General features: G+C 40.1%; 1 protein-coding gene across 1 annotated transcript in view; it reads left to right on the top strand.

Annotated features, from left to right (window-relative positions):
* Positions 1-311: 311 nt before the first annotated feature.
* Positions 312-19581, top strand: part of MRPS5 (mitochondrial ribosomal protein S5) — a 38246-nt gene continuing 18976 nt past the window's right edge. The window contains exons 1-5 of the mRNA XM_065732164.1: positions 312-397; positions 4159-4296; positions 13437-13562; positions 13704-13937; positions 18118-18152. Of these exons, the coding sequence (XP_065588236.1) occupies positions 325-397; positions 4159-4296; positions 13437-13562; positions 13704-13937; positions 18118-18152 (606 nt within the window). The 5' untranslated portion in view covers positions 312-324. The remainder of the gene's footprint in view (positions 398-4158; positions 4297-13436; positions 13563-13703; positions 13938-18117; positions 18153-19581) is intronic.

Below are 19581 nucleotides of genomic sequence, written 5' to 3'. Positions count from 1 at the left end.
ACAAGGCTGGGGCACTAAGCAAACTGGAGCACAGCATGGCGGCGCGAAGCCTTGTCACGTGACTTCGCCCCACAGCGAGGTCGGGCATTCGGTGGGGTCCTGCGGCGAGCTCCTAGCTTGGGGCTGTCCAGGATATGCCTGTCGGGCGGCTGGCCGTGTCGCAGCTCGCGGGCAGGGCGGGGAGGAGCATTTCAGCGTGTCTTCAACCTACAAATCGGCTGCTGCTTCCCACCGTCAGCAGCTCTCTCACCGCCCTCGCTTCCCCAGCAGGCAGAGCGTGGCACAGCTAAGTACGGTGGCCGGCAGCGGGGGCGGGAAGCCAACATGGCGGCGGCGGTCGTAGCGGCGGCCGCCGGAAGGGCGTGCAGCTATGGTGTCGTGCGAGCGGCCTGGCGAGGTGCGGGGGCTGGTTGGGTCTGTCCGTCCTGAGCCAGGGGGTTAACGTTGTTGCCTGTGGCTGTGGGAGGTTGAGGAACGGGCACGGGGATGGTGCGGCTCTGGTTGTTGTCACGAGGATTGTTCTCTAGAGAGAGCGCTACAGCCCGTAGAGCTCGCTGTGTGAACCGGCGCTTTGCAGCTGTGTCGTTCTGCTGTAGGTTCTGTGCTCCGTTTCGGTGTGCAGGGGACGTGCCCGTCGTCAGATGTTAACGTTGATGTGAGCGCTGCTGGGGTTTTGGGGTGCGAGCGTGAAGTGCGGGTGCAGTGATAGCGCAGTGCTGGGGGTACTCGTGCTTTTTGTCACGTGAAGGCCCTTCGTCTCTGTCGCTGCTGTGTACCCTTCAGCGCCTCTGTCTCCCCTTGCTCAAGCTGCCCTGGCCTGTCTTGCAGAGCCTCGGGGGCGATTTTTCCCTCTCACACTGTTATGTTTAAGGCTTAGCAGCAATGAATCCCAGTACTGCTTGGTGGATTCTCCTGGGTAGCAACTGACAAGAGCAGGAGTTTCTCATCTTTTTCCCTTTATGTCCTTCTAAGCTAGGATCCTTTAGGGGGTAGCAATAATGTTATGTCCATACAGTTAGCAACCAACGCCATACCTGCACACAGTGGGAGGTCTTAAAGGAGTCCTAATGTAAAGTATGTGTATACTGTGGGTTATTTACATAGGGGGAGGAATAATCTCTTGCACTGGAGACTACCTTGACGCCCACCTTCTGTCTTCTTGTCTCTTTCTGTTTTCACTTTTCTCCCAAAGGGACTTCTGTCGTTACAGTCAATGTATGCTACCAGCTGTAGATCCTGCTAATAAATCTTTACAAACTGCTGTCAGAACCTTTTATACAACTTAAGCAGCTTTATCTGCTGAAGTCCTAGGCAAGATTGTCCTACAGGGAATGCTGCTGAATCACATATATTGCTGGCGACTGAGGTGGGAAGAAAGACCAGAGTAATTTCCTAAAAGTACATTCAAGTCTGGTGTTAGAACACTTGGAAGCTAGATGATTTTTATTATTATTATTATTAATTTTTACTTTTGTCAGACCTCCCTTCTTTCTCTTCTGCCTTTAGAGCAAAAGTGATGTTCCCTAGTATTTTTTTTTCAGCCTCTAGAAACTTCCTTGCCTTCCTTTCCACTGTCTCAAAACAAACAAACAAAAAAGCAGTTTAGCCATTGTTAAATTCCTGATCTCCTCCAGGGCAGTATATAATGAAGTGATGTCTGTTCTCTAGCCAAACAGCAATTAAACCTTGCGCATTCGAAGGTGTTTGAAAGCATTTCTTGCATCCAGATTTTCCAGGGTAAGTGGAGGCTTTTTTGAGAAACACTTTGTGCAGAGATTCCATTACTGCGTGGGACTTTCTTGAGTTCTCATGACATGACATGAGAAAATAGTAACAACACCAAAATATCTTCCCAGTGGAGTTATTTGTATGAATATGTAATTCCTGTGCATAAGAGTTTTGTTTGAATAAAAAGTAGTAAGCAAAATATGAAGGAGAATATAAAGCAGGCAAGAATAAGTTCACTGCCTGTTAGAGGTTGGTAGCACATGATATCACCAAAACTGAAATTTGTGATTTCATTAGTACACACCTTTCCTGTACATAGAATATTAAAGGATATTGTGACTGTTTCAGTCTAGAGTCCCCATGTGTATGCTTGTACCCGTACCCAGGGAGTTTCTGCCAAATTCTAATTAGAAGCAAGCAGTAAGCATCTTGATTATGCTGAAACCAACTTCTTGCAGTGTTTCTCTTGAGTACAGAACTAAGAACAGTTCTCTGTATTTAATTGCTACAGAAAATAATTATAGAAGCAGTTACCTGTTGTTTAAGAAAAATAAAAAAACAGACTCGGGTTTGCTGAGCAGTGCCTTTGTAAAGAAGGTGCGTGGATGTTCAGGCTGCTTGCTGCCTGATGGAGAAATCAAATGCATTGTGTGTCAGGTTGGGGCACTGAGCGTGGGGAGAGGGACCCTGCGTGTAAGTGTATGAAAGGTGATGTAACCAGTGCATTACTTCAGTGGAGGTTAGCAAAGTTGGAATGAAATAGGTGCATTAAATTACTGGTATTGTGGGTGTTTGAAGAATGTGTAGGAAATGGAGGATGTGATGCGTGAACTACATGCATGTGGGTACCACAGTGCAGTTTGAGATAGAATCATAGAGTCATTAACATTGGAAATGACCACTGAGGTTATCTAGTGATGTTTTAAACTGTTCACCATCCGTAAATATATTTTCTTTTTTGCTCTGCTTTCAAGCCATTTATTCCCTTTGTAGCAGCATGTGCACAGAGGTATGTGGTTATGCTTCCTTAAATACCAGCACTCAGGGAATCATGGTGGTTTTTTGTGTGTATGTTTTATTATTCTTTTTTCCCCAGCATCTTCCTCCTTCTCTAGTCCTATTGCGATTCAGACCAAACCAGTTACGTGTCCAAGCATCTAGAAAAATGCCAAGACAGCTCTTAGGATTTGTTAGACATAGAAACTTGATTTCCAGCTCAGAACTGGTATTTTCTTGCTTCTAGTCCTCAGAGTGTCAGTTTGTAATATATGGTATTTCAAAAAAGATTAAATCCTTAAAGAAAATGTTACTAGGAGATGTTTTCTTGAGTTTCAGAGAAATGAGGATCTCACCCCGCATTTCAAGAGCTCGTGTTACAAATTATAATTGTCAGATGTTGTAGCACTTCTGTAAAACTACTTTGAATTATCACACTTCTTGAGATCAGTTGGTGATGTGGTCTCTTTTCTGTAACATTAGTGTTAATTTGGCTTTGCTTTTTGACATTTGACTTGTTCTCTTCTGTTCCCCAACTGCTCTGTTAGAAAGGTATTTCTGTGGCAGTTGATGTGATTTTACTGCCTTGTGATTCTTCTCTGTTATTTTGTTCTGACATTTTCTTGTGTTGCCATCAACATTTTAGGAAGAGGTGGTATTTAGAGTATGGAACAATTTGGCTCGTTTCGTGTTTGTATTTTTTGGGCAGTGCTGTGTGGAGCCAGGAGTTGGACTTGATGATTCTTATTGGTCCCTTCTAACCTGGGATACTCTAATTCTGAGAGTTTGGATTTGTTTGTTCTGTTTTCTGAGCGAGTCATGAGGGTGATTCAGTTGATGCACTCTGCATTATTTCCAACTGGCTTTTTAGCAGTCTGTACCCACAGGCTTCTAAAAAGTTCACCAGGTACTGGATACAAGAGGTGGTTTGGCTCTGGGTAAGTAATCAGCTGAAAGGTACAGAGGAGAAATGGAGCTCCTCTGTAATGGAGATCACCTGTGGAGCTCCACAAACATCCGTGTTGTTGGCCATGTAGGTCTCAAGGCATACAGGTGATGCAGTTACAGTGCTTCACAGGCTGTATTCATGTCTTGCTGATGACATGTTCTGGAACATTACTGCAAGTTTTGTTGCTGAGACCAAATTTATACCTCTTGAGGGTGCAGTGTCACTCTTATCAGCAATCTTGTTAGAAACTTTCTAGTTTCCTTCTCTCTGTGACACTTCCTGTTACAGTGGTCCCACTCCACCTTCATCTGCAGCATAGAAGTCGGAGGTTCACATCTGATTCCTTTCAGAAACTGAGTCATAGTAAAAGTTACTGCAGGTTTGTTTGTTTTTGTGTGGCGTGTATACTTTGAGGGAAATGCTGTTTTCAAATTAAAATGCCCTTTATCTAAACACTTTTTTTTTTTTTTTGTTTTTATCCCCAGGGTTTGCTTCAGTGCCACTGAAAGGGAGTTGCTGTTCCTATTCTAGCTTGGCATGGTCTCTCCAGGTGCGCTGTTCCATCTCTGTCCCCCAGAATGTGATGGTACAGCAATGCAGGCAAAGCAGTTTCTTCAACAAGTGTAAGTTTTGAATTAGATTAAAATTCTGTTTGCTACAGACCATAAAAGCTTGCTTTGGGAAGATGGCAAAAAACTTTTTAGTAACTTTTTGTCTGTTCGTATAGCTCATGAGATTATAGTTGCAACTACATTTCTTGATGGAATCGGGTGCACAAAGTTAATTTTAATAGGCAAGGATTTGATTTGCATCACAATGAGTCCATCCAAATACATAATTGTATGGGAGGAGAAAACGCTTTACCCTCTATTAATCCTTTTACTGACAGCATAAACTACGTGTTTATTTGCTGAATGCCTGTGGCTCAAAAAACAAGATGTACTATTTAAGATGTTCTGTCTCAAAAATAAATTGTTTTAAACACAATAACATGATAAACAAAAACTGATGATAACGTCTTGCTAATTGTCAGCCCAGCTACAACGTTATCCTCCAACGCTGAAAGAAGTTAAATGTGTGGTTCATGTAACTGAGGAATGGTGGTTGTGAACTTCTTTTTGTTCCTTGTCTGTGTCATTTTCCCACAGCGGAAAAGAAGGAATAGTAAGAACATAATCTCTTGATGAGATTGATGGAGTTTCAGAATCATGTTGATGTTTTTATAACCCATAAGCTACAAGAACTCGGCAAAATCATGCTTTCAGAACCAATGATGTTTTTCTATTCTTTTTGACATATGTATGGAAGAGTTGTATATGTATTTTCTTTGTATTTTAAATATAGAAGAGGTTTAAGTGGTTATGCTGTTTATCTGTTCTTCTTATCCAGTGTATTTTGACCATTGGCTGATTTGTCAAACAAGTGACAGTATAAAGGGCTTAAAAAACCTACAAAGGGCTGCAGCGTGGAAGCTTGTGAGAAAGGTTTTCTAAGAGTGCCAACTGTTTAGAACTAAGGCACTGCTGACAAGATGAAACTGTAAGAATCTAAGCTCTCTTTATTTTCGTAGTCATAGAATGGCTTGGGTTGGAGGAGACCTTAAAGCCCACCCAGCCCCAACCCCTGGTGTGGACAGGGCTGCCCATCCAACCTGGCCTTGAGCCCCTCCAGGGATGGGGCACCGCAGCACTCTAGGCAAATTGTTCTCTAGTTCTTAAATTTAAAATATAACTCTACAAGTAATTTCCCTGTCATTATTTGTAGGGTAGATGTAGCCCTAATGTATGTTTATCATCATGCTGTCTAGATGAGGGCTGTTTTATGAGGAATTTTGCCAACTGCCTTTTAGGTGACTTAATTAAAAGCATTCATTGTAATGGCATTGTTATTGTTTGACTTAATAAAATTTTAAGCAAGTTATATTTAGGCAAGCTACATAAAACTGAACTTTAATAAGGTGTAAGAAATTGGAAGAATATAGTGTGCCTCGTATATGTATTCAGCAGAGATAATAGCTGGAATACTGAGGGTTCTCAGTTTCAAAGTACAGTTGTTACAAGAACAGTTTCTATTAGAGAAGTCAGTCTATTAGAGAAGTAGGGTTCTTTGTTTTCAAGAACCAGACTCTGGATAAAATTACATTATGCTGTTGTTTGGAAGTAATGTGCTACCTAACTTTGTAGGCTGCTAGTAGGCTGTTTTGTTAGAAAGGAAGGTTACAAAAGTGAGTTGAATGTAATAAAATAGTACTCGGTGCTTAAGAGCAGTTTTGTGCGTTTTTCAAAGCAATCAGGAAGGCAGGATAAATGAGTTGATCCCATAGGAACCTAGACTATATAGTAATTGCTTTTTCTTTCTACAATTCATCATGCAATTTGTTAGGAAATGTAAAATGTTATGCTATTGATTTCAAACATGAGCCAAATCTGCTGAGTTCCCGTACAAATAAGGTAATGATAGATGGAGTGTACAATGCTAATCTAGGAATTACAATTACTCTCAAATTTTCACTGTTCTTTTTCCACTTAGATGCGTGCAGTGAAAAGATAAGCCACTTAGTTAAAACAGCAGTGAATTTCTGCGTAATTCATTTGTTCCATTTATGAACATAGATGTAAGTGTTAAGGCCTGTTGCATTCCAGCTCTGTCTACACTGGGCTTAGGGTATGTCACCAAACTGTTTTATCTTGTGCACCATTTCCTGGAACTTGTTTGATTCCAGGAATGGGTGATCCCAGAAGGATTGGTGTCAGGACACAGCTGTGTCTGGCACAGAGTTTGTAAGTATCTGGAAGAAAAGTGCTGAGGGAAACAACAGACAGTGGAAACTCAGGTTTTGTGTGAACATAAAGAGACACTGCTGTGATGGGGAGTGAGCACTGGGGCGGGTTTTCCAGGGAGGCTTTGGAGTCTCTATCCTTGGAGATCTTCAGAAGCTGCTTGGACAACTGGATCTAGGCAGTTGTTCCTGAGCTGGGACAAGGTTAGCTCCAGAGGTGTCTTCCAACCTCAGCCATCCTAGGAGTCCAGATGGGGTTGCTGCAAAGCACTGAATCGAATCTGAGGGTGGGGGTGTGGGAAGATCTGGAGCTTTAGTGAAGCTGAGGAGCCAACTAGAATGGGGCTCGGTGGGCCTTGTTTATTGAAAGTCTGGAGCAAAGATCTGTTCAAGCTTAGCTGCTAGATCCTCCTCAACATGGTTTTGTGTTCCACTGTGGTGTGAATGGTGAGATGGTAAAAGGAAAATAGTTTTTCCTTGTTACGTTCAGAGTAATTTGATTGAAGAGCTACTCTGGTGGCTCTTCCTACACCCTAGCTGGATGCATGAATTTGCTCTGCCATGAATTGGCAATATGTGGATGTCACATGCTTCCTTTCAATAGGGTCTGTAAGAAACATTGGCTTTTTTTCATGCTCTTCAGGTCTCCTTGCACACTAACTACTGCATCTCTGTCCCTTTTTTTATGGGTTCCATCAGGGTTTTAGGAACATGCCTTCCTGTGTTGAGTTTTACTTCTGTGAAGCTATTATTCTTCTCTAGCTTTAAACCAGGAAGGTTGTTTATTGTTTTCGTACCTGGCTTTGTTTTTGTCTGTGAGTTTATTTGGTTTTTATTTGTTTGGTTGTTAGTTTTTGGTGGGAGGCTTTTGGTTTCAGAGCAGTACTTGTTGAGCTGTTTCTACTTTCTTTTCTCCATGTTAATTAACAGCTGGAGTTGAGTAGTTTAACATCTTCAAAATTCAAATGAGGTATGATATTAATAGTATAAATCACGTTTTGGCACTCACATCCTTTAGTAATATAGTTGTTTCAGAACTGTGGTAATGTGAAATGGTCGTATTTGCATTTTTAATGTGAAACATACATTTCAAATGAAATGTCACACGACAGTTCTTCGTGACTGAGAAAGTGACAGTACTTTTGTATCTCATTAGTGAAGGCTCACTTCTCTTCCATCATGCTCTGAAAAATATTAACACACTCTTGTTAGCAGGGTCGCCTGTACCCTTCTACTTGATCTTTAAAGGTAGTTTAATTCATTTAAATAGGAGGATTTGCAGTTTTCCTAGGCAGTCTGTGATCCTTATCCAGATATCTGGCTGCTGCACTCTGGAAGGGGCATATGCTGGGATTTGTTTTTGTCCATTGATGTATTTCAGTGGGTTTCTGATGGAGTAATTTAAAATGATCGTGTTATTCCAGGCTTAAATTCTGTCCATCTCTCCTTTTCCCCTTCCACCCTCCCTACTATGGAAAGTGGTTATGTTTGTATTTATTTAATGATTTCATGCACTTAAAGACAGAAGGACCTGATTTTTCTTTTAGATGATGATTGGAAAATCAGGGCCTTCTTCTGAAAAGTCTGACCTCAACAAACCTGATGTAGCAGATAGTCTTGCTTGTGCCTGTTTCTGTCCAGCTTTTGTGTGAAAATATAGAGCAGTATTGTTTTCCTGCCTCTCATTACATTTACGTGCTCTTACAAGCAGGCAGGCAGACTGAAGAATGTATAGAATGGTGTGGGTTGGGAATGGCCTTCAAGATCACCAAGACCAACCATCAGTGAACCATACCCTCTTGTGCCATATCTTTACATCTGTTAAATCCCTCCAGGGATGGAAACACCACCACCTACCTCCTTTAGCAGCTTGTTCCAGTGTTTGGCCACCTTCTCCTTGAAGAAGTTCTTCCTAACGTCCCATCTAAACCTCTCCCAGTGCAACTTGATGGCTTTAAGTGCAGACTTTCTGGGTGGGTGCTTGAGCTTGTAGTTGAGAAATGTGGATTAAAAAGTGCTGTATGCTTCATGGGAGGAGTATGTATCTGTCTGAGGAAAATGTGAGGTGTAAAGATCTTTTCGCCACAAAATTGAGTTGAAATATATAAGCTGTCATATCTGAAGGCAGCAGTGGCACACAGATGTGTCATGAATACTGAAAATAATTGTCCCTCATCATCGAAACCTTTTGGTTATACCAACAAACTGAACTTCTCCCACATCTGTGGTGTATCCAAGTATATATGAGTCTAAAGATTTTTTATTTGGGCCCACAGTTGTATCAAAATTATGCTTTCCCAGTCAGTGTTAATTCCATTAGTTACTGTTGGGAACAAATGAATAAAACTTAATTTCTCTGTTGCTAGGTGATGTTTCTTTATATGTTAGAATACAGAGTAGGGAACAGACCATCTTTCAGAGCTCATAGAACAGATTGTGGCAATGAAGATGGAATCATATTTAGCACAACAATGTAAAATTATACTCAGAGTAACATGCGTTGTCTCTGGAGATTCTCCTTACTGCAAGCAATTATACTCTGTATAAATCTCTGCATTTGTGTTCTTTATTGGAAGTATCAGTTTCTGAAAGCCTGTGTATTAATTAAATTTGATATTAAATTTTCCCAGTCCTGTGTGAGTTGTCTTTAGATTAAGTAGTTCATTTTTCTTCCTTGCCTACTTGACAATAAAAGAGGGGGAAAAAAAAAGATTTTTCAATTTTTAAATGACTTTTTTTATTTAATCAAGTATGACCACTCAGATAAACAGCTACAGTGACAGTTACCACTTGTCATTGGCAGGAGCAACACATGGAGAGTATTTTTTGTTTCCGCACTGAGGATGTCAAGATCTCCAAAATACATGTTGTTCTTTTTTATTTTTTTCTCTATCAGTATGTGGTTATGCCTTTTTTTTTTTCCTCTCATAAATAAAACTATTATCTACCACACAGAATTTCAACTGTGGAGGAGAGAGTTCAACTGCTTTAATAATGTGAATTGTTTATGCAGGTGTCTTTAAATAGGCTGATGAGACTTCTTTTACGACAAGAAAATGTGCTACAAGCTTAGCTTGTCTGGAGTGAATGATGGTGTGCACTGAGCTGACCACTTTTGAATGGTGGTTGAGTTCAATCTAAGATTGTCAAGTGATATGAAATCAGACTTCTCCGTTCTTTTAGAGGCTTTGCTTTTTTTATATGCAGTGCCTAGTTCTAAAGCAATTGTAAAGCTGTCTCCAGCCTTGCTAAGTATTGTGCTTGGAAGTAGAAGTTAACATGTGCAATCGGAAGTGACATCTAAATCATTTGCCTCATGTTTGCTTCGCCTTCAGTCACTTAAACGAGATGTAGCTTTTGTTCTTGTGACAACTTATCTACGTATGTTTTTTGCCCAGCACTTCTACGTTAAATGCTTTGGGGAGCTATGGTTTTTGTTATTAAATGGTCTTTGAAAGATTGACACTTCTTTTCATTGTCTTTGCCTTGTATGTTCAGTGCTGCTAATATGCCACTGTCTTCCAATAAAAGAAAACATTTTTGGCTAATGATACAAGTAATGTTGAAGCATCAGGAACCTGTATTTATTTATATGAGATCAAAGGAAAACAAGTGAAAGGTGAACTAAACCAAATACATGCTAAAGACTGACCGCAGTCTTGAATTCTTTTAGGCTTTGTATCTTCTTAAGATCAGAGGCTTAGAAATCAGGGGTCCATACTGTTGTTTCAGAAATGTCTTTCAAAAAAAGTCTTTTCTGGAGATGGAGAAGCTTGTCTTTACTGTAGTAGGCAAGGTCAAGGAAATGTCCCCTGCACTTGAATACGTCATGGCTTGTGATGTGAGGTTCCTAGAGGAGCTGATAAGCCTTCAACTTGCCTCTGAGGAAGGAGAAAAATTACTTGTTTTCATTAAGCATTTGAGCCTGTAATTTGTCTTGTAATTTGTAATAGAACATGTAGGCATTTCCTTTCAAGATGCTTTTTTTGTATTTCTTATTTGGAGAATTTTTTTTCCAAATTCTGTTTTTCTTTTTGACTGGAAAAAGGACATGGTTGAAATATCATACAATTTTAGAATTCGTCTGCTAAGAGAAGTTATGTATTCATCCAAGCTGAAGCCTGAGAATGAATGTTACTGATTGGAAAAACCTTATGAGATTCCTTAAGATAAGATAAATGTAACAGCACTGACAGGCAACAATGCACTAAAATAATTGTGTTTACTATAACATGTTCCTTTTTTTATGTCATTAATATTAATGTCTTTGGATTTGTGATGTTCTGCTGCTAGGCTCATCAAAAAACTGAGACAAAAGTTGCTTGTTACGTGGAAAAAGTGAGCCTGTTTAGCTGTTTCACAAAGTTAATCCTTTGTTCTCTTTTTGTTCCCTTCCATTTTACAGTTTACTGCTATTTGTATTTCTCATCCTTTTGTAGTGAGCAAGCTGGGAACTCTCATCTTCCTTGAGGCAAGGAAATCTACTTCTAATCTCAGTCGATCAGGGTCTTGATTCTGTTCTTTAATGCTGTTTATACCAAGCTGTTTTGATAATACTTGCGAGTTACTGAGGTGTGACCTAGTATGTCTTCCCCTGAAGCATGAGCTGTGATGTCTGGCTCCTGAAATGGGAGAATAGCATAGAAGTGTACAAAACCAAATCCTTATCAAATATTACAGTGTAGATTAAGTAAAACAGAGTAGCACCTTAACTGTTGGTAGTTGTTGGTGATCAGCAAGCTATGCAAGCTTTCAGCAAAATGTAGTAGTGGATCTTTTTCTTGTCCATAAAATAGAATCTTAGCTATCACATATTTCCCTTGCTAGTAGCTTTGTGCTTTTAAGTCACAGGCTAGATCTGTGTGGTGGATTTGGTTTCACGACTTGGGCTATTTTAACAGTAGAGTAGCACATGCAGCTTCCTATTTCACTGAGCTGGCACAGACATGAAAGAAAGATTACGACTGTAAATCATTAAGAGATTGCATGCCTACTGTGCTGTCTTCATTTCAGTCTACTCTCCAGTGTGAAAAAGTACTACAGTGATTCTTATTTACGTCTGGGGTTACTTTTACCACTGCAAGAGATTTTTCTTCCATATGTATCTGTGTATATGCTCTCCAGCCATGCTAGTGCTTTGCTGACAAGTCAGATTGACCTGTCTACGGTCAGAATTTGATTTTCTTAGTTGCTGTGTTTGTCATAAGCTATGTCCTCACGATTGTAATCTTCTTGACTGCCAGCTATCCTCTCTGTATTCTACTCCTGTCACTGTCTTAAAATCATTTCAATATCTGACATCTTAGAAAGAGCTCTCAGCTCTAGAGCCCGCAGGCTTCTGATATTTCATTAAATATGGCTGCTTTCCAAACAAGTGATGATACTACTAGAGATTGATTAGATGAGCTACACTTTGGTGTTTCCCTGTTCTAATCTTATCAGATTCTGTGCTGTGATATAGGCCAAAACAAGGTTTGTTCTGACTTCATCTTGCTGAGTCTATTGGCATTGACTTGTCTCCTTTGCTGTGATGCAGTGTTTGCTCTGTGACTTCTACTGCTTTCCTTCTGTTGTCAAGAAGCAGTGTTATGATGTAGACTTTTTTTTTCATACCTTGAACCTATGGACAGGGGGCTTCACTTGAAAGTCCAGAAAAGAGAATATAATTTCAGAGAGAAATGTCTTTTTCATGGAGACTGGAGTCTACCCAGGAGCAAACATAACTCTTGCCTCAGCACATAGGAAGCATGATACACGTTGCTGTTATGTGCTGTCTGTGGGCATTTTCTCTTTCCTAGCCTGCCATGCAATCTGTATTGTTTTTTTTTAAGCTGCTGTGCTATTCCTAAAGTACATGATTGGGACGTGTGATGACCTTTTTGATGATTTTATTCTTTTCTACCCTAAGAGCATAGTATATAGTAGCTTTTTGGACTTGTAGTGTTTTGTCTCTTCCTGTACGCTTGCTCTCCAATGTACTGAGCATCAACAACGTGATTCAGGATTGTCCTTATCAAAAAAAGAATCACAGTCAAACACCCCAGTTGGGTTAAGGGCTTTTGGCTGAAAAGGTCGGCATTGTGCCTTCGAAAAAGCTCACTTTACCCCATATTTGAACCTATCCAATGCAAAGAAAGTTGAGTACTGAACCATGGCTTTGGATATACTGTCTAGTTCCTGACATGCACCTTGATCTCAACACAGTAGGGCTCCCCAGCAGAGTAAAGTTTGCTATGAAATATGTACCCCCCTCAGCCATGCTCTTCTGTACGTTGGGTGGAAATATTGTGGAGTGAAAGTTAACTCTGGTGGTCAACTGATCCAAACATCTGCAGGCAGTGGATGTCCTGCACGGTCACCTTGTGAGGAGGCCAGCTGAAGCTAGAGAGTTCTGTGAGGAGGCTGTTCAGTGCTCTTCAGTGCTTCCTTCACCCGCCATTTCCTTAAGTGATAACAGAGGGCTCTGTATTTAATTAGAACAGAAAAATATCTGCAGATTTATGTTGGTGATATCTATATTTTGTGTTGTGTTTGGTTGGTTTTTTTGAGCATGTTAACTTAAGTATTTTATTTTATTTTAGAAAAAGTTTGTTGACTCTCATCAATGCTTGTCCTTGGCTGAGTACTTAAAGGTTTTGCTGATAGGAGCTCCTAATGAGTAATTTTCTTTTATTGTCATGACAATTAATATCTTACTGGTACTGGTTGGGGATATCTGCCCTTAAAAGAATTTTCAGACAAAATTTAAAAATTATATATCTAGCTGTGTGCATATCTGATTGCAGCCATCAGTAGTAGAGGCACATCTACCTCTGCAGGAGATACATACACATGTGGCAGGAAATTACTTTCTTAGCAGGGCGCTAATCCTATGGTTTAAATCTCATTGAAAAATCAAGATAGGGTTAACTCTGTTTTTTGGTTCAGTTTCCAATCTCTGATGTACTTGTACATTACTTACTTAAGCTTTCTTTCTTATTTCAGTGACAGCTGAGGAACTATGGAAAGGAGCTTTGGCAGAGACTGGTGTGGGAGTAAAGAAAGGAAGAGGGAAGAGAAGGAAGAAAAAGCTGAAAAAGAATCTCAATAGAGGCCAGGAGATCGGGGAAGGTAGGTTCATGAATAAAGAGTTGACAAATTAGGTCACAGGAAGCACTTCAAATGTGTGAGAATTTTCTGTTTTATTGCACATTTTCAGTGCCCAGAATTTCAGTCCTAGTTTGGCATAAAACTTTTTTCCTTTTTTTCAAGGACGCTCCGGTTTCCTCTGGCCAGGACTTAATGCTCCTCTTATAAAAAATGGGAGAGTACAGGCACTTTCCCAACGAAGCAAAGAAGAACGAGACAAAATTCAGTCTGAAATTATTCAGCAGAGAGATACGTGGGAGAAGAAAAGAAAAATAAAAATGAAGAGAGAGGGAGGATGGAGTGGAAAGTGTTGGGGAGGTGTCCTTTTGGATCCTCCTGACCCAGGTCCTAATGGAGGTAAGACTAAATTAATATCTTTCTTAATCTTACTAGCCTTTTTGTCAAGGAACTGTGTAAAAGTGAGCTCCAGACTTTTCCTGTGATTTGAAAATCCATTCTGTACTTCTGTCTTGGATGCCTTTGTCTGTACATATGCTGATGTGTTAAGACAGCTGAATCAGAGAACAAGTTGTATTTACTCGAGAAATTTGTCAAATCTCCACTGCTAGATGAATATGTTATGGACTGTCTAATGTTGTACTTTATTATGGAGTACTGTGTCATGTTACAGACTGTTACAGAGATGTTGTACTGTGGAAATATTTTTGTGTTTAGCATCAATTGTCTTAAGTATGAAATACAGCTGTTTTTGCATTGTTTCTTAAGGGATTTGTTCTGTGGGGTAAATCTTTTTTTTTTTCTTCATTCTGATAATGTAGTCTGCAGCATCTTAAACTGTATTTCACTGAATGTAGCTACTAAGTTCTTTATTTATATGTTGTCTAGAGAAATATTGTAGTGAAAAAAGAGATCTTATATTTGGAGTGGACAGGGGAACTGTTGTGTTTTGTTTTTTTTCTGTGCTGTTGTTCAGACCGCTAGAGGATTTTTGACAGCTTTAACAACTAAAACCCTAGCCCTCTTCAATTAAGCATAAAAGTAAGTTGTTACTCATATTCATCTGAGTTTTCCTTGTGAAGCACTTAATGACACTTGTATGATGCTTTTGTTATTTATTTTTTATAGCTTTTTGTCTTGTAAATATCACATAAATTTATCCCATATTGCTCTCAGCTTCTCTGCTGCCTTCCCAGGCCTTCAGTTCCTGTAGCTGGAATAGATAATTTTGTGGCTCATGTTACTATGATGTCTGAGATACGTTGTTTTGCTTGGACTTACCCTGTGAGTCTGTGGAGATCTTACCTTCTGATCTCTTCAGGGCTTATTTTTTTTCCTTTATCCCTGATTATAAGAGTAACTCATTCTATTGCAGTATCAGCCTAATACCATAGAATATAAATGAAAGATTTCCTGTGTTCACTTACTTGCATTTCATTTTCTTACCTGGAGGGCACGCATACTGTGGAAGGTAGTGATGTGACAATGGAGGAGGCGCAGCCTGTTTTTTACAAGGGAAAGCTAGAAATTTTGGAAGTTGATGAGTTGTTCCAAATTCCTCGAGATTACTGTCGGAATATAGAGGAAAGTTGAGAAAATTTCATGGTTTATGAACCAAGTGTTCCGTGCTTTGAACACAACACTGTTACTTTTAGAATCAAATGTGTTTTCAAGTATTTTATTCTGTTAAAAGCAGCAGCTGCTGCAAACAGCATTAACGTATGCATGAACTGTACTCCTCAGTGTTTCTCTGGGTTTCAGTGTGGTTACTGGTCATAGAATCACGAAGGTAGGAAAAGACCTTCAAGGTCATCTAGTCCAGCCATCTACCTACCACCAGTGTTTCCCCCACTAAACCAAGTCCCTCAGTCCAACATCTGTAATGTTTCTTTAACACCTCCAGGGATGGTGACTCCACCACCTCCTTGGGCAGCCTGTGCTACTGCCTGACCACTCTTTCAGAGGAGAAATGCTTCCTTATATCCAACCTGAACCTCCTGTGGTGCAACTTCCAGGCTATTCTGCCTCATCCTATTGCTGTTAGCTGGGAGCAGAGGCTGATCTCCACCTCACCACAACCCTCTTTCAGGCAGTTGTAGAGAGCAGTATGATCTCCTGTGAGCCTCTGCCTCCAGACTGAACAGTCCCAATCTGAGCTGCTCCTCATAAGAGTTGATACTGGTTACTTGCATTAAAGCTGGCTGCAGTAGTCAGTTCAAGTTCTGCCAAAAAGAGGAAAGAACACTACAGTAAAACTGTCAGTAAAAATGGGGGATTTGCAGATCCCCATAGTTCAATCACCATCTCTTTTTTTTTTTTTTTTTTCCAGAGAAATAATGAAATTACTTTGTAGGAGAGTGAGGACGTTGGCTGTGTTCAAAGCACTGTCAAGGTGGTAGAAAGAGTGGACTTGAAACAGTCAAACCCTATAATCCTAACCCCTTTGTCCCGAGACTGGCACGGATTCCCTGGTGTCCAGACAGGCATGAGCTGTTGTTGGAGATGCTGCTGTGCAGCCCTGCCTGACTAGTGTTCTGGGGGCCTGGCAGTTCTCTAAACGGTACTGAGATAAACAATTTCTAACAGTCCATATAAATGTTAAAGTCACATCTGAGTCCCTGATATTTTTTACCCACCATTGTGCTGCTTTAAGCTTCACTGTGACTATACCAAACACAGTAAGTCTTCCAAGTGATGAAATTTCTAGTTCATAAAGTAAATTGGAGAAGCAGGAAGTTGGTAAGATCTCCTGTTTGTTCTGCCTCTTATAGTGAGATGTTGCATTTTACTCTGTTGCCCGTTGTTTTCAGTCAATTTTCTTTTTACTAGAATAAAGCTTTTCATGCAGTGTGTGTGTCAGGGTAAAGGGCTCTGGATAAGATCTGATGGGCACAATTTTTCTGTAATCATACTGTAGACTATTTTTTTCATAGTGTTTCTGCAACTGGAGAGAATTAGGAAGAATATCTGATATACTGAAGCATTTTTATTAAATTATAAGTGCTGGCTTGCAATGATTTCCAGAAGAGTATTTAAGGTTTAATTTGGAAAGATTGTGTAGCTTAACTTGTAGTTAAAATAATGGAGAGATTCTGAGGTCAATTCAGGTTTTCAGCAGTTCTGTTATTATTTTCTGTGTGGAGTTCAGACAAAGCTGTTAAATTGTAGAATCACAGAACTGTAGGGGCTGGAAGGGACCTCTGGAGATCACTCAGTCCAGCCCCCTGCCAAAGCAGCTCCCTAGCCTAGGTTGCACAGGTAGGCATCCAGGTGGGTCTGGAATGTCTCCAGAGAAGGAGACCCCACCACCTCTCTGTGCAGCTGTGCCACTGCTCTGTCACTGCACTGTGAGCAAGTTCCCATGCACATCTGTGCAGAACTTCCTGTGCTTCAGTTTGCATTGATGTCTTGCTTTAGCATTAAAAGTATTTTTTTTTCCTGTGTGCTACGCTGATTATTTAGATTGGACAATCTTTGGAGACTGCATCTTACTTCTCCTGCAACCACAATACTTAAAAAGATGATGTATTGATTCCAGTTGGAAGTGGGGGTACCTAATAGAGCACCATGGATGTGTATAGGTTTTCATCTCTTAATTAAAACTGGAACTGTACTATAGTTATAACAGAACTGGCATTATACTTTCTAGGAAGTTACCATTTGAACTGAATTTTGAGTTCCTTTACCATTTGAACTGGAAGTTAGATTTCTTAACAGATGTTGTTTTTTACTAAAAAAAAATAATAGTAAAATTATGCATTATAAATAAAGAGCTGCACATTGTTTTCTCTATTTTAAAAGAATGAATGAATGGCCTCATTACCAAGTACAAACCCTGCTCCAAAAGTAATGCCTCCTATTTCATTAAGTTGGCCCTGAGGTCAGAGGCAGATGGTGGTGATGTGGCAGCAGGGTTTGAACCTTCCCACCACTGTCCCATTACATTCTGTCACCATGTGATAGATGGCAGCAGAGGGGCAGTCTGACACAATGGCATCTAACATGGAAGTGCATCTGGAGCAGAGGTGTGGAATTGAATCCCTCCATGTAGAAAATGTGGCTTGCTGAACACTTACGGAGACCAAACACTGGGTGTGAGCACAGTGGAAGTTACACTGTGTAGGAAACATTCTCCTAGCAATGGCACTGTCATAGCAGCTGTGAAAGTGGATCACCTCTGCTGGTACAGATTGTTCTGAGTGCAGCATGCAGACTCATTTATCACTGGTGAAAATGCATAGCTAGTGATGGTGACTGTGTTGAAAAATAGTGTTTGTAGCTGAGAGTTTGCTCTATCAAGTAGTGTTATTGTGCCTTTTGTATCTGTTGTAGTATCCATAGAGACAAATAGGAGGCATTACTTTTGGAGGAACCTATATTTGAGGCCTTTTTGAATCAAAGCAACTAATAATCTTTGCTTTTAGTTGTGTTCAAATTATTTTCTACTTAGTGCTGAGATAGATTTATAAATGACAGCTACATAAAAATTGCATTATTTTTTTAAATTACATTAACTGTAGGGAGCTGTGCTGTTATGTAATTACAAGGAAATGTAATACACTGCTTCTTTTCTCAACAGAAACTTATGAGGATTTTGAAACAAGAGTCATTGAGGTAAGCATTACAGAACTTTTCAAGGACTTTAATTGTAATTATTTTATATTGGGCTTGTAATTATTAACAGTTTTCACTAAGTTAATGTTACAGAAATCAGTCTGGTGTGTTGTTTCGACAGTCTGTCAGTCTGTACATGGGAGCTTCTCTGCTGAGCGAATAATACCTGATTCAAATGAGTGGCTATGAAATGGCAATTGCTTTCAGACAAAGCTTTAAGTCCCCATGCAACTGTAGTACAAGTGATGTAGATTCTGAAATACTTCATCCATCCATTGTGTGTCCTTGTCATCTCTTTTCAAACATAGAGTAGCAGTGCTAATGTGTAACTGATTGTATGCGATCCCTTGGCTGGTGTGGCGTGACTAGCTGATTACTGAATCCAGGTCACTCAAGATATTTGCTTGCTGATGGCAGAGCTTCAGGCTAGAAGTCAAGGTCTTTAACACTGCTGATGGAAGTTGTTTTGAAGGCCCAAATTCTTCATGATGATTTCAACAGAAACAGCGCTCGAACTTTCTCTGACCACATTCTTTTTTAAAGATGGTAAAGGTTTTGAAAACAAGATAAAGCTGTAATAATAATGATAAAGCAGTAGATTTTGAGTAGTGAATTGTGAAGTGTTAGTAGTGCAAATATGTGTTGTACTTCTCAATGGAAGAGCCATTCCTGGAGAATGAGATGCATTCCAGAATAGACCATTAACAATTGGTACCTGTGCATGCTCGTGCTATTGCAGGTTATTTTGTCTGCCATTTATTTGATTAGCTTTTCCAATTTCAGATATGTTCATTGCTATGGAAACCATGGAACTAGTTTAAGCATTGTTGGGGCAAATCCTTACTTCAGAAATAAGCTCATTTCTTATGAATCATTTGCTATCAGTCCAGAACCAAATGATCCTGAAAAGACAGTAGGTCTAGAAATCAGAACAGTATTTGCCCTCTATCTTTGCATGCTCTTCTCTTCTACTTGTGTCCTAACCAGTGATGTTTGTAGTAACTGCAGGCTTAAGTAACTGCAGATAATTTCCAACTCTTCAGTGTTGTATACAGCTTGAAATCTCAAAATCTTTTGCAGCTTTTCTTGTTGGTTTTTAAATACTTGATGTTTAAAAAGGACTTGATATTTTGCTGAAGTGACTGAAGTATTAGAAAGCAAAACTCAGCAAGGTGTGGCAAGTAGACCACTTCTAGCTGGGGGCATTGAGTGATAAGTTTTAGCCAAGTCTTCCTTGTTTGTGAGCACTGATCTTACTGGTGAAGTGGAAAGACCTGGGAGAAATGCAGTGTTCCTTTTCAACCCAACCAAAGAGTGCTGCAGTCTTTGAGCTGTGTTTATCTCCTGGTGCCCTGACACCCAACTGCAGAACCACAAAGCAAGGTGGCAAGAGCAGCACCACAAAGCAGGATGAATCCCTAAGAACTTG

The sequence above is a fragment of the Cyrtonyx montezumae genome, unplaced genomic scaffold, assembly GCF_038088225.1.
Source record: "Cyrtonyx montezumae isolate F1298 unplaced genomic scaffold, pur_monq_1.0 scaffold_0, whole genome shotgun sequence".
NCBI classification, from domain to species: Eukaryota; Metazoa; Chordata; class Aves; order Galliformes; family Odontophoridae; genus Cyrtonyx; species Cyrtonyx montezumae.
The sequence above is the reverse complement of the archived record's forward strand: the minus strand, read 5'-3'. Positions and strand labels throughout refer to the sequence as shown.